Source organism: Wyeomyia smithii, chromosome 2 (assembly GCF_029784165.1).
Source record: "Wyeomyia smithii strain HCP4-BCI-WySm-NY-G18 chromosome 2, ASM2978416v1, whole genome shotgun sequence".
Taxonomy (NCBI): Eukaryota; Metazoa; Arthropoda; class Insecta; order Diptera; family Culicidae; genus Wyeomyia; species Wyeomyia smithii.
The window spans coordinates 239605494-239621714 of record NC_073695.1 but is presented as its reverse complement, the minus strand read 5'-3'; the positions used below and the strand labels follow the sequence as shown (position 1 = coordinate 239621714).

Here is a 16221-nt window from a genome sequence, read left to right as displayed (position 1 = left end):
CTCTCGCCCCTAGTCCTCCTATAGCAGAGCTTTGTTCAGTTCGGTCTTGACTTCTGGCCGATTATAAATGCAAATCTAAATTAATAACATTTATCCCGTTCGCATTTCGCTGCATCTATTAAACGCGTTGTGTGTGTCCACAGTCCACTGCTGATGGTCGGTCTGCGGGAAAGAGTGGGTGGAAAAAGTGTATTCGGGTGCCATGTTGTATTTGTGTGAACATGGGTCCTGAATAAATTATGTCCTTTCGAAGTTCAAACACGGTGCCCGCGGGTGCTTCACATGTGAACACACTCCAGGTGTGTGTGTGTGTGTGTCTGTGTATGTGCGCACTCAGTCAGAGTCCACAAAATCCGCCTGGTAGGTTTTATGTATGAGATTAACATTAATTTGCTCGCGCGAAAATTTGTTTTAAATAATGAATTTCCAAAACCCGCCGCCTGCCTGTTGCGCGAAACGGAACTTTGAAAATAATATCGCGATGGGTGGGGGAAAAGCGGGTTTAATTCGCCTGGCGGTCACAGACGAAATCCGTGTTCCGGAGTTCCATGATCCTGGCGTTGGCTGGCAGCTGAGCTGTTTGCAAACCTTTTTCAAAGAACAACACAAATTATGAAATTAATTGCCGTACGCACAGGTGCGGGCGAATTCAATCACAGCCAGTGTGTGGGAACGGATTTTAATGGGGCTGTGAAGTGACTGTTTCACAAACGTGTTCAACAGCGGATTGCGGTTTTGGTATTCCGGTAGCTTCGGGTTTTTTTATTATCTCAAAATAACTAATCGACAAACGCCAGCATAAATATAGAGAATATGATGATTTTATGCATCTTCACTAATAGCCCTGTCTTCTAGAGTTGTTCGTTTAGTTTATTCGTTGCAAACGTTTATTTGATGAATTTATCCTCAGAAATGCACTGAAATCTTACTATGACTAGTTTATCAAAAAAACTAAAAAAAAAAACTAAACATAGAAAACAAAATAGCAGCAAAACACAAAAAACTGCACACAATTCGTCGTAATCCTACGGAAGCTATGAGAGAAAAAAAAATATCGCAAGCTCAGCACTGAACGATCCTAACGGCTACTCTTAGGTGATATGTTTGGTTATAAGAATGATTGTTTTTGCGCTTACATCGAGTGTGACTTAATCTAAGCATTTGATGAACGAATTATTCGAGCACTTTCTTTGATTTCCTAAACTAGCGTTCCAATGTTAGAAAGATCATCATCCGGAGGTATGTCTTGACCAGGACCAGGAGACAACGCAGAAGCTGAGGGCTGTGGCTGCGCCCCCAATACTGAGTTGAACAACTGCTTCGGGCAGGTTTTGTCGTCCAACATTGTGTTGCAGTTGTTTCCCAATCTACTGTTGGACTGGATAAACTTATTAATCTGGTGAACTGAAATGGACGGAATAGCACTTTGGGGGGTCACCGGAAAGCGTTGGTTTCGCGGCAAAGTTTGGGCATTTTGGGCTTGATCCGGTACGTCCTTGCTCGTAAATATCGGGTAACTGTCGTCTGCGGTTGTTTGTTTGGGGGTGGTCGATCCTAGAGGCTCAACGACAGCCGCAGGACTGCCTCTGCTTATGCTCAGCACCGGATTGGGTGCGGAAAAATCCATTATGACGTTCGCTTCCGTCTCGGCTTCGTCCAGTTGGTCCTGCAGGGTTTTCAGTAAAAACGTCTTCTCCTGCAAGACAAGCTCGGACTGCTTCAGTGACTCATCAATCATTTGCAGTTCACTTTGGTTCTTTTCGATGCTTGCGTTAACCTTGGAGAGATTTTCCTCAACCTGTTCCGGCGTTTGGTTGGGAATGTCCATCTGGCAGCGTCGGATGCGATCGTACAGCTTCACCGCCATTTCCTCTTCTTTCACTATCTGCTTGTTTAGCTGCACAATTTTCTCCATCATTTGGATTTGATCCTTTAGGCTGGTGTTTTTCTCCTCTGATGCTCCTGGAGACTCTGCATCCCGACAGGATTCCACTTCCGGCGAGGCCGCCGTCGTTGCTTCGGATGTTATTCCACTATCGCCGGCGGTCGGGTCCGCCGTTTCGGCCGCTTCCGACAGACCCTTCAGGTACGTCTCCAGGAGGTAGTTCTTGCCGTGCGCCCGTTCTCGCACCCGGTGGCGGTCTTCTTCGATTTTGCTAATTTGGAGCTCGCGGTCCCTGCAATTGAAAATTGATTTGAGCGAAAAAAGAAAACTTTAGTAATATAATGGTTGTAGCGCGTATAGCGATCGAAGACAGTAAAGATCCAGAAACTCAGCAGCTTTCTTAAAAATACATCCCAGCTAACCGTAAGCCGCGTAATTTTATTGGAGTGAGGTGAAATCCGAGCGCACAATCACAATTTACATCAAGGTCACGGATGCGAGCTATCCGTTGCAATATATGATTTAGTAGAATGTAATCAAATACAATACACGAATAGCAGTAAAGTGGAGACTCCGTTGATGCAAGGCGTGAATAGTAGAGGACCCAAAGAGCTCCCTTGTGGAACGACAAAAAGGTTGCAAAAATATTCCGACTCTTCCAAGCCAATTTACACGCACAGATTTCGGTCGATCAGATATGATTTCATCCATTTTATGGAAGCAGCAAAAATTTAAAGTGTCTTGATCCCACTCAGCAGGATTCCGTGGTCGACTCGATCGTAAGCAACTTTCAGGTCTGTGTAAACAATTCCCACTTGTTCCCCGTCTTTCAGAAGGCTCAAAAAGGATAAGGTGAGTTGAAAATTTTGTTACTACAGTTCTTTTGGGGAAGAAGTCATGCTACGGATCCACGAATAAGTCTTAGAAGCTACGAGCAAATAACGCTTCATGTACGATAATTTTGAATATATACTTACAAGCTAGAAATTTTCGTTTGTCCACTTTTTTGTGTGCTGGAAAGATTACGAAATTCTGTCACACTCTTAAAAATATTAGATTCAACAATCCTAATGGGCAATCCACGAAAATATCAGCTTAAATGAGTATTGCCAGAGCCGGGGTGCTATCAATAGGCCGTAAATCGACTCAATTTGCCATTCAATTTTTTTAGAGGTCAAATAACTAAAACACTAATAAATAATGTTGAATTAAAGTTATCAACATAGTCTATCATAATTTCAGCATCGTAACATATATCATTCAAAGAATTCACGATCACTCCCGAATGCAACAATGCAAGTGTTGCAAAAAACAGCTCTATGTAGTTCTACGTCAGCCTTGTTGTCATGGCTTTTAATACATCCAGTGTTTTATTCAAACTAAAAACTAGACGGCAGCCACAGTTCAGTGGAAGAATCGTTCATCCAGTCATTCGAAAATAAAATGATATGATCCGAAAACCGACAAGGCAAGGGACAATTCGTTGTTTAATTCGATATCGGATATGATGCTGATCGCATCTCTGTGTTATGTCCGACAGTCAGTAATCAGCGTTCGATATTTAACGTTCACGTTTAATTATCTTCCTGACCAGTTTTCGTTCTATTTTTGCTATTTGTCATTCTTTTTGTTTTCCCTAGCTCCTTGAGTATTCGTATTTCTGTATTACTTTCTCTCAATCTGTCTTACTACCTATCTTACTATTTGTCTTTTTGTCCTTTTCACAGTATGTCTTTCGAAATGTTTGTATATCTGTCTTCCTGTTTTATATTTGCATTTTCCTTTTTTGATCTCTTCCTTTTTTTATTTCTAATTAGCTCTGTTTCGGTCTTCTAAACTTTCGGTCGTTTTGTTCTTCTATAATTCATTTTTGATGTCGATCTGTTTTTTTTTGTTTTGTGTCTGTCTGTTTTTCTGTCTCTCTGTGTTATTTTTTTCTGTGACCCACTTATCTTTGTTTATGTGCATTATTTGCCTAAATGTATTTTTTTTCTATCTTTCTTTCTGTTTATGTTTCTTTCTTCCTGTCTTCCTGTATTGCTCCTTCTCTGTCTATTTGTCTTTCTGTTTTTCTTTCGTTCTGTCTAACTGTCTTCTCATATTTCGATCTGCCTTGACGTCCCTTTGTCTCACTGTCTTTTTATCCTTCAAATGGCCATTATGTTTCTATGTATTTCTTTCTTTCTGCCTGTCTGTCTCTCTGACTTTTGAACTGTCTATTTTTGTATCTTTTTGTGTTAATGCATTTTTGTGTATCTGTCTTTCTGTCTTAATGTATTTCTGTCGCTTGACTTTCTAAAAATTTTCTATTCTTTTGTCTTTCTGCCGCTTCGTCGTTTAATCATTCTGCTTTACTCTCTTTCAATAATTCTGTTTTTTTTTTCTATATTTCCATGTTTTTGTCTGTCTTTTTTTCTTTCTTATTCATTATTTCAGTCTTTCTGTTTTTCAATTTGGCTTATTTTTTGTTTTTGTGTTTCTTTTTTCTGTCCCACCGTCCCTCAATTTCAATTTTTTCTCAATTTTATGTCTTTTTATTTGCTGCCACTCTTATTTTCGGCTTTTTAAACTTACAAGTTGCTTTGTTTTGCGGGTTTTTGATTATCTACACCTGATTCCGTAAATTCTTCATATTTTAGTCTTTCGTTTTTTTATCGTTTTCTCACACAATCTTTCTTTGACCTTTGGGTCATCCGATTTGTTTGTTTACACGATCACTTCTTTTATCTTACTTTCGCTTTTTTATTTTTTCTATGTTATGGTTCATTCAATATTTTTTTTTCAATTTTGCGGTCTATTAAATTTGTCAGTGTTTGATCTTATATTATCTCTCGTATCTGTTTGAGATTCTCATAAACTCTCTATGTCTTCTACCAGTTTAGTCTTTATTTTGTTTTATTTCAGCTTGTCCATTTGTTTTAAGCTTCAAATTTCCTAATTCTATTCAGTTTTTGTTTTTTTTCATTCCTTTTTTTCTTTTTTTACTTTCTCTTATCTCCTTGTTTGTTTTCTTCACTTCTCTTTCTCTTTTGTTTTAACAAAATGTTTGTTTCAGCAATCCCAAGCAAAATCCTGAAAACACTTAAATCTTTGACTAAAATTTTTGGTTCTGATTTTGAGTTTCGTTTTCGACTGGAAGGCGCATTACTCTTCCACAGCCAAACCATTCTTATTCGTGGCGTATTTTCAGATTTCTTATTTTATTCTGTGCCTTTTTTCATTATTTTCATTTCTATTATTTTTAAGAGAGTTACACAATCGTTTACATGTCGTTTCGAATTCGTTTGACTTTCGTTGATGAACACTTTGTATTACCATTTTACCATTTTTTTTTGTCATTCCTGTTCTGATTTTGTATCATTTACGTGTCGATTTTGATTCATGTTCGTTCTATATTTGTATCACTTTTCGGTACCATTTTTGTATCATTTTCGTGTAATTTCTCACCATTTTTGTGTTTATTTTGTATTATTATTGTGTCATTTATTTGTCGTAATTTTTGTTACTTCTGACTGGTTTCAAGTATCTCTCATGTGTCTTTTTTTATCATTTCGGTACTATTTTTGTATAACTTTTTGAGTCACTGTGAAATCATTTCTGGGTCATTTTTGCAGTATTTTTGTGTTTATTTTTTACTGTCTTTGTATCACTTATTTATCTTATTGTTTTACCATTTTTGAATATTATGTAACTTTTATGTGTCGTTTTTGCATCATTTCAGTATTATTTTGATATATCTATATCTATCATTAAATTCATGCGTTATTTGTTGTCGCCTATTATTAACTTTTTTATCTAATTTTTATGTTTTATTTTATAATCATTTTTCGTCACTTTGGTTTTAATTTTTGTGAGTTTTTCATATTATTTATGGGTGACATTTTTATTTATTTGGTTGTTTTATTCTACAATCATTTTCTATTTATATTCAAAAATTTTGTCCCATTTTAATCACTTTTTGTGACATTACTAGATCAGGTTTTACACCATTTTTGTGTAGTTTTTGTATTATTTTTCTGGTACTATCTTTGTTTCAATTTTCATGCAGTTTTTGTATTAATCTTGACTAATTTTTGCACTATTTTGTATGTTTTCTGAGTCATTCATTGTTACTTTTGTATTATTTCATGTGTATTTCATATCACCTTCTCATTACATATTTCCGTGAGAGATTGGTATTATTTTTGTGTGAAATTGGACATATTTTTGCTTCTTTCCGTTTTAAGATTTTCATTTTGCATCTCTATGTAGCCGAACTTCCTGAGGGACGTAGTTCTACGTCAAAAATCTTAAAACAAAAACATCTTGGGGTGAAATTTGACGGCATAATAATTTTACTAAATCGGCCTTTAGTGTAGACATTGTTCCGGATATTTCTTCCGAACTATTGAGAATGTTCCACGTCAAATTTAGAAAGGCGTCGTACACAAATTACGTAACGCATGAAGGGGAAGGGTGATGGGGGTTCAGTTTGCGTAATTATTGTAAGGGGGAGGGGGGGTAGTTGACACAGTTACGTAACTGTAATGTTTGCACAAAATTGAAAATTTGGAGGGGGTCAAGTTGTTCATTGTTACGTAATTTTAGAGCCGTGTCTGTGCCGTCCGTGCTTGTTTTAGATTGATTGCATGCGTTCTTACGAACGTATTCACCCCGAAGCGCCGTGTCGAAACCGGGGCAGCGCCGAGTTGCTGCCGTGCTGCCGACGTGCGAGAGAAAAAATATCGTTGCCGACGATATTTTGTGTTGCCCGGAGGATGAACGGAAGGCACTCGGGTATATGCGTATATATTGTAGTGATATATTTAAAAAAATCCACCTAGCGGTCAGGCTCAGCCTTTCTCATTCAAACTTATTATTTGTAAAAATAGATTTACATGAATGCTTATATCCAGGTTCATTAAGCAGACAGTATGTGAAGTAAAGAGAGCGAAAAATAAGCGAATTGGAAATATGATACAGATTTGGAAAAATATACCGCATTCCGACAAGACTTGAACCCGCAATATCCCTGTCTCCGGCATGGTGTTTTGACCAATTAAACTACGGGGGACGGTGGTACTGCTCCACAATAAAACATGAAATTTGACGTAATGTTAGTGCTAAAGAAATAGCGAAATAGAAGAAATGACTCTTAATTTCGAACAATTCAATCATGAGCGATACCGGAAACGTTCAAATAGTACGATACCACATTTAAATCATGTTGAGGCCATGCATATTGATCAAAGCAGGTATAGTTTTGAATAGTCTTTAAATTTCTTTTCGTTCCAAAACTTCTGAACCACATATCAAATTGTTGTGAAGTTTGTTATTTGTAAGTTTGAGAGATGACTTGTTTGTATGACACTAGTTATGTTCAAATGAGTCGTGTAATCTTTGAGAAAATAGACTTTCGTTGTTTTAACAATTTAATACATAACGGTTGCTTAAGTTCAATTATAATCAAATGAAAAAGGAACGTATAGGGCAGCCAACATTTGAAACCACATGTTCAATCATAATTCATCAGTTAATCCTTAACTAGCCCGTTCATCTTATATCAATATTGTTCAAATCGGTTGTGTAGTTTCTAAGATAATGAAGTTTCGTGATTTTCACAATTCGATACATTACAAACGAAGTTACCGTCCGATTACAGCAAAATTCATTAGGGTGTTATGAAGCAGCTGGACCTTTCATTTGACATTAATTTTGTGGAAATCGGTTCAACCATCTTTGAGAAAAGTGAGTGAGTCCAAGGAGAAAGGCAAAAAGTGAAATGATAGAAATGACTTTTAATTTCAACTTCAATCCCGAGCAAGGCCGCAAACATTGAAATGGTACAACATCAAATTTAAATGATGTTGAGGCCACATATTTTGATCGTAGCTTTAGTTTTAAACAGTCTGCGAGTTACGTTTCTTTCTATAACTTTCAAACCACATGTTTAAACATTATGAAATTCATTGTTTAAGGGTTTAAAAGCCCATTAATTTGAATTCAACTATGTATGCTTCCGAGATATAAGAACGATTTTCACATTCCGACGCAGCGCCAAAACTTAAAGTTTGATTACAATGAAATTCAATAGCAACCTAAGCGGCAAATAGACCCATCATTTGACACCAAGATAGGAAAAATCGGTCAGACTATCGCTGAGCGAAGTAAGTGCGAAAAAAAAGCTGCACATTTTGTAAAAATCGGTTCAGCCATCGCTGAGAAAAATGAGTGAGTTTAAACAACCTCAGGATAACTTTTCTTTACATAACTTTTGAACCATAAGTTCAATCATAACGAAATTTGAAAGTTAAGGGTTTTGGAGACACCCCTATCATTTGAAACCAGTTTTATTGAAATCGGTTATGTGGTTTCTGAGATATTGATGTTTCGTGTTTTTTACATTTTAATACATAACCTTTAAACTAAAAATCCGATTACAATGTAATTCAATAGCAACCTATGGCGCAACTAGACCTTTCGTTTGCAATTATTTTATGAAAATCGGTCCAGCCATCTCTGAGAAAAGTGAGTGAGAAAAAAAAGTTTCACATACACACACACACATACACACATACACACATACATACATACATACAGAAAATGCTCAGTTCGTCGAAAGAAGTCGAGTGGTATATAACATTCGGCCACAGGGACCACTTTTATACCTTTGGTTTTTCCAGTGATTGCTATACCTTTCTAGGAGAAAGGCAAAAACATAGTCATTACCCGATCAAACGATTATAACAAACGGGTAACACAAATAAATCAGATAAAATAACGAAGCCTGTAATATTCTTGATATGCCAGAATGATAAAAAGTACAGAGCTATATCAAATTCTGTTATCATACACTTGAATGTTCAAAAGTGTTTTTTAGAGCATATTTATAACAAACCTTACGGAACTTCCTATAATTTGTAATACTCAGTATGTAATTATGATTTTCGATATTTTAACTATAAACGAGACCGAGTTTAGAACACAAGCTGATACAAAAAGTTGGTAGCAAAATACCAAGATTTGTTATAATGCTGATATTTTTAACTGATTGGGTATCAATTCTGTCGAAGAGTTTCTCGATGTCCATTTTTGTCAATATGCAACATTCTTCCCGGAAAAAAATTGAAAACATGATTATTATTATTATTTTTTTATTATTATTATTTATTTGTAAAGTCATCTGACACATGTATGGTCTTAATGTGAAATAAATCTAAGTTACAAACATAATTACACTAAACATCTTAAAATAGTTGTCGTCTACAAGAGAGTCGTCGTTTGAAGGCATCAATCGAAATCCCAAAGTCGAAAAGTTCGTAGACAGCATTGAATTGGGCGGCCATAAATCGAATTGGATTAAACAGCCCATAGTTCACTCTGCTTGGCTCGAGGTACAGGAAGTCTCTTGTGCGGAGTGGTCTCTCGGGTGCGTAAAGGTTCATCTGTTGTAGTATTGCAGGGCAGTCTAATTTGTCCGGAAAGGATTTTAGCAACAAAAACGGCTTGAGCAGTAGTTCGTCGCTGCTCGAGTGTTTCAAGTCCTAGTAGCTTACATCGAGCTTCATACGAGGGTAAGTCTAACGGGTTGTTCCAGGGTAGCATGCGAAGTGCGCATCGTAGAAATTTTTTCTGGACAGACTCGATTCTAGCGATCCAGTTTGCTTGTGATGGGCACCAGACTACCGAGCAAGACTCGAGGATAGAGCGCACTAGCGAACAGTAGAGCGATCGAAGGCAGTAAGGATCCAGAAACTCATTAGCTATCTTGAAAATAAATCCCAGCTGACGATTAGCCTTTGAGATCATTTCATCAAAGTGTGGACGAAATGTTAGCGCACAATCAAGTTTTACACCTAGATCACGAATGTGAGCTACCCGTTGCAATGTATGATTAAGTATGGTGTAATCGAATAAGACTGGATTCAGCTTGCGGTGAAATGTTATTACGTTGCACTTCTGAACCTTAGTGTCAACAGATTCTTCGTGCACTATGCCTCAAATTCGTTGATCAAACGTTGTAGCTCCAGACAGTCGGATAAGGCTTTGATTACCGCGAATATTTTTACATCATCCGCGTAAAATAGGCAGCACCCAGGTGGCAGTAAAGATGAAACTTCGTTAATGAACAGAGTGAAAAGCAGGGGACCTAAATTGCTTCCTTGTGGGACGCCAGAAAGATTCGTGAAATATTCTGACTCTTCCGAACCAATTTTCATGCAGAGATCTCGGTCCGTCAGGTATGATTTAATCCATTTTACGAGATCACCAGAAACCCCAAGTTTCTCTATCCTACTCAGTAGAATTCCGTGGTCGACTCGATCGAAAGCAGCTTTCAGGTCTGTGTAAACAGCGTCTACTTGTTCCCCGTCACCCAGACGGCTCAAACAAAAAGAGACAAATTGAGTCAAATTCGTTGCTACAGATCTTTTGGGAAAGAAGCCGTGCTGATCCACGGAAATGTATTGAGAGCTACAAACAAACAACGCTTCATGGACGATGATTTCAAACACCTTCGAACAAGCACAAAGTGCCGTGATTCCGCGATAGTTTTCGATATTTCGTTTGTCTCCTTTTTTGTGTACTGGAAACATTATCGATTTCTTCCACATCGTTGGAAATGTTTTCTGCTGAAGGGAAAGATTCCGTATAATAACTAGAGGTCGAATAAGCGCAGCCATGCATTTTTTGAGAACGCAAGAAGGAATCCCGTCAGGTCTAGCAGAACTCGAATATTTCAGTTTTTTTATAGCTTTTTCAACTAGATGATCGGTCACGTGGAAGATATTCAACTGAAGGAGATCACGTGGAGTGTTTTCGATAGCAGCGTTTATCTGTGCGTCTGAAGCAATGACCGAATTAAACGTATCCTTGAAATGCGCAGCAAAAAGTTCGCATTTTTCGCGCGATGTGTTGGCCTCTTCGTCTTTTAAGAACATGCATACTGGTAAACCTTCCTCTTTTTTCTTAGAAGTCACAAATGACCAGAACAGTTTCGGGTTTTTACGAAGGCTTGCTTGCTTGTGCAAGGTATATCGTCGGTACAAGAAACGATTGTAGGAGCGGTAATTACTACTGGCCAAGCTGAACTGCTGTTTAGAGAGTGGGCAGCGTAGTCTACTGTAAGCACGTAAAGCAGAAGATCTCAGACGTTTCAAACGTCGCAAATGTGCATTGCCCCAAGATGGCTTTCGAGGAGGTTGGCAGACAGGTACCGAGTCTGATATCAGTTGTTTCAAAATATGTGTGAAGTGATTGACCGCATCGTCAAAATTTTCGAACAACTCTAAGCGACGCCAATCGACACGCATAAGTGCCGCACTGAGGGACGCGAAATCAGCTCTACTAAAATCCAGGTTATTTTCGTCCAGAGTTTCAACGAATTCAATGGGTGCGGAGGGCTGAACAGTAATTTAGATTGCGGGGTGGTCAGCGTCAAGTAAAGTCAATGGCTCAGCAGCTTCCCGAACGCAGCAAACCGGGAACGTACATTCATTGACCAAAACTAAGTCAAGTAGGCGAGAATTTCTGTTTGTAACATGATTGATCTGCACGAAGCCCTGCTCACTAAAACCATCCAGGAGAGATGCACAAGCAACAGATATACGAGACTTCAAGCTGTCAACTGTTGGTGGCGCATTCATCGGGAAGCTCCAAACTAAACCTGATTGATTATAATCACCAAATAACAATACCAGATCACATAGACTAAGGTTGGAGGTAATTGCTTCTACTGAACGTATGTGGTCCCTGATGCAAATTTGGTCACCTCTGCGGTTGGGAGGCAGATAAATGACGCCAACACTCAATGATTGATGCGGTAGCTTCACTCTGATCCAAATCTGCTCGAGCGTGTTACAGATAGGAATAGGGTCGATATATGCACTCAATCTTGCTGACACAGCAATAAGTACGCCGCCGCCGCGTGAATTGAAAAATTCCCGCCAAACAATTGCGCTGAGTAGATTTTCTCATCTAGCCATGTTTCAGTCAGTACGATGATGTCGAATTCGGATTCAGCCACACCGATGAACACTTCGTCGATTCTAGTGCGTAATCCACGAACGTTTTGGTAATAAATCGATATACCATCCTTCATCGTACCACGTGCAGATGGCGCAGATGGTGGAAGAGTAACGCAATTGGAAGATGAAGCCTCCTCAGAGAGTAAATCAATGTCAACGGTAAAATACTTGCCGGAGCTGGCATCCTGGAAGATCCCACCACTCACTCCGACCGCAGGATCGGGACGGCTATGTTGATCGCTGGCTGCAAGAGGCTCGACTGGGTCGGACGAATGGGGGACTTCCGTAAAGCTTTGCACATTGCGTCCCGATGTTGTAGATGACATCACGTTAAAGGTGGTAGTAAGATCGCTGCTGACTCGTTCATGGTTGCTAAAATTCATCGTCAAATCAGGAAACGAAATCTGTTCACACGAATTACAATACTTGCCTGGTGAGGCGGGTCGGAAAACCCCGTTCCCCCAACCGATAACAGGACCGAGACGACTAAGATGAGGGCTGGCTGCGATAGACGCGACTGCATCGGGGGGGTAAGGAGCTTCCTTAAGGCTCAAAACATTGCGTCTCGGTGGCGGTCGGGCGTGGATTATGTCCTCACAGGGAGCTGTTGACGCGGTGTGCCATGTTCCGAATCCGAACGATTGCGAAATTTTATTGAACCGTAATCTTCAAATTCACGAAACAATAATCCTTCTGGCCATGTTGACGATTCAAGTGCTTTCGATTTTACTGCGGGATCGATACCAATTTTGAAGGAGACAAAATTCATTGTACTTGTGTCCATTCCTCTGGGGACCAGCTTAACAACTGTAGGTTCGGTTGTGATTTCCAGATTGGCCTTAACCATAGATGTAATAGCATCGACAGAGACTTCCGGGCGAATTCGAGATAGGTACAGCCAAAATTTTTGCTTCTCATTAGCGTAACTACTAGTAGGGACAGACACGATGCTCTCCCCTAAAGGTTTAGATCCTACCTGAGAGTCACTGACGGCCTGGGCTGATCCATCGAGTCCGCGCAGACGCTTATTTGCTCGGCGTATCCCTGGCAAAAGCCAGTTTGGTGTTAATGCGGTTGTTGTTTTGGGGGCAAGCTGTTTAATTTCTTGTCATTTTATCAACGTGAGATACAAATAACATATTTTGATACAATTTTGTATTTTTCCATATAATTTTGATAACAAAATTGAATTTGAATGAATTATAATAACAAAACCTGAAATGAAGTAGTTCTGAAACAAATCTAACCAATTTTTCGTTTTTATCAAAACCTGTTGTTTCTAACAATGTTTGTTATTATATTGTTCTATATACGATCTTATTTTGTTAGAAAGCTGATATATTAGTAACAAAATTTGATATGTGTTTGATACTAGTAGAATCATTTCTGTTACAATTTCTGTTATTTAAACACCTAACGAGACCAAATTGGAAACACAGCCTGTAAGGTTTTTCCCGTAACAAACTAACAACTTCTGTTACATTTTTGTTTTTTCTTTCTGATCGGGAAACCATGAGTTAGCAAAAAAAAATGACAGCTCTATCAGTCAACCTCGAACTGTGATGGCGAAAAAAGTGAAGCTACTCCGTTCAGAAGTGTGCGCGCTCAAATAACGGTACCCCGCCGCGTCAAAAATGGACATCGTGCGGCACTTTGTGGGCGCCGGGTATGCCCTTCCGGCATCTACAACATCTAGACACTATTGGACAACGATCAGAGCATCGAAATAAAGCTCGGTTCCGGACGGCCAACGACCCTGAGCGACAAGAAGCTTCAAAGGATGCTGAAGAGGAAGACCGAGGGAAAAGTGGCTAAATTGCTGAGTGCACTTGGGGAGGTTGGTGCATGCGTTGAAACAGTGAAAAGGTATCTGGAGAACATGGACATACATGTCAGGAAGCAGCAGTCTCGTCCACTGGTCTCGGAGCTGCAGGCGATGACGCAGCGACAGCGGTTGAATAAGATGATCATGTCGATTTTCCCGGCGAATCGCGACATGGCAGTGGTGATGGACGACGAGACCTATCTCACCTTGGATGGCAACGACTGGCAGGGTACTTCGTATTTCACTTCTCCCACGAAGGAAGTGAGCTCCGAGGTGAAATTTATTTCACACACCAAGATCCCCAAGAACCGGCTGACAATCAGCGAGAATGGGATGTCAAATCCGTGAACGGGGAAATTTATAGTACGAAATGCCTGCCAGAAGTTGCGTCGTTCATCAAGAAATACCATAAGAGCGAAGACACGGTGTTCTGGCCAGATTTGGCGTCGGCTCACTACTCGAAGCGATCGTTGGAGGAGATGGAAGCGCAAGATCTATTCCAACAATTTTGTCGCGAAAACGGAGAAGGAATTAATAAAAAATACTACAAGGTATACAGCCCTAGGGTTGTATGAAATGGTGACGTGGGACTAAACACTGTAATGAGGGGATTTTTTGTTCCAAAATATACAGAGCCCGCAGACAGAATCAATGTGTTTGCTCGGAGACTTACGTACTTTTATTTTCAGCCTCAGAAATATATTCAACAACACTCGAAAAAATCTCGTTTATATTTGGCGATATTATGCCTGTAGAATTTTTTGTGCATTTGACAAAGCACAAGCTTATCGTTCTTGTTTAAGGAGCATCAAGAATTTCTCTTAATGCGTCAAAGTCAGAATTAACTCTATATCCTCAAAGACCAAATCCAATAATACTTACTTTATAATAATGAATGTTTTTGTCTTATTTAACTTCGATTAAATCAAATTTATAATATGGTTCTTACCTTCAAAATAATATGGGAGCCCTTACGAAAGTTCATTAATTGGCAAACACAAGAAGATATGTGGAACAAAATTATCAACAAGTTTCAGCGAAAAATCGTAGCAATCAACAATTACATTTCTGTTTTTTGCTCGACAATTTTTTTTCATTTGCCTACAATTGCATTCGCTGTATTACGAAGACAGCTAATAAACGTTTATTATGGAATAGTTTAAAATAATAAAATATCATCTATTTTGAAATATAAGAAAAAAATCGGAATGAATCTTAGTAAATGGACCAAAAATTCACAAGCATTCACCGGCTCTTACTCTTCTATAAATTTGTATATTTGGGAATTCAATTTTGCGATACTATTCGGTCAGGATTATTAAGAGAATATCGAATATAAAATATAATAAATATAACTTATAACCGTTGCAAATATGTACAATTCTTGTTGAGTAATTTATGGCAATCATATTTATGAGGTAAAATGTCAATCACCAGTAGTATTACAGTTTTTCCTCGATTGCACACGAATAGAAATGTACGAACAGAAGTGTACCACTGCAATACGAATAGTACTGCGCGCTGCAGTACGAATGGAAGTGTACCGCTGAAATGTACGAATAGAAGAGTACCTTTCGATCATAAACGACGAGAGACCTGCTGCTCTCTGCTCCTATGGTACTGTTGCTTATACCAGCATGTTTTCTTTCAAGACACAAGTTTTTATTACGTTTTGACAGCAGGTTTAGGAATTGTTCAAGTATGGGGTTGGTTTCAAACTTTTCGGAAAACTTTTACCTTCGAGACATCACATTAGTCTAAGCTCATGGAAGCAAAAATAAATTGACCTATTGGGACGGGGAGACTCTGTCAATTTTTTTTTCGATATTGAAACAGAGAATATCACAGGGAACGGTTGGTGTCCATTCACGTCGTCTGTGCTAGGAATGCTTGCATGCAATTGGTTCATTGTTCGCGTAAATTTGTCATTGAAAATTTTTATCAATTTACTGCTTAGCAATGAAATTAGAGTGATAACTACCATATTACAAAATTGTTATACATTTTATCTATCCAGCAACATATTTGTTATTGTTATCCATCATGTGGTTATACTGTTATTAACGTTTGAAATCTGACGCAACATTTGTCAGTTTCATTTCCAGTTTTACAGAATGCATCTCAGTATAGTAAACAAAGACCTAGTCCCACGTCAAAAACGAATTTTGAGGAGTGTTCCCCGTAAAACTCTATTTCGTCATATGAGACGTACAGATAGAAGATTACAGTGTTCAGAAATTGTTTTTTTTTTTTTCATAGTATTTCCTACAATTTTGCTGAAGAAAGCAATCTGGTATTTTGAAAAATAGAAAAAATAGTTTTCATATCTAACTACTAGGGGGATTGATCAAAAAACCGAAAACGCCAAAAGAAAGGTCTTGTTATATGGAATAAACTTTCTAAAGACTCTGGGTACATAAAATACATACTTCACATCTAGAAAATCTATAACGAGCGTCTTAGCAGAGTGATTGAGATCAATCAAAGAAATAGTTATCGGTTTCCGT

General features: G+C 38.6%; 1 protein-coding gene across 1 annotated transcript in view; it reads right to left on the bottom strand.

Annotated features, from left to right (window-relative positions):
• Positions 1–735: 735 nt before the first annotated feature.
• Positions 736–16221, bottom strand: part of LOC129721757 (ras association domain-containing protein 10) — a 90942-nt gene continuing 75456 nt past the window's right edge. Inside the window, exon 5 of the mRNA XM_055674680.1 lies at positions 736–2177. Within this exon, the coding sequence (XP_055530655.1) occupies positions 1199–2177 (979 nt within the window). The 3' untranslated portion in view covers positions 736–1198. The remainder of the gene's footprint in view (positions 2178–16221) is intronic.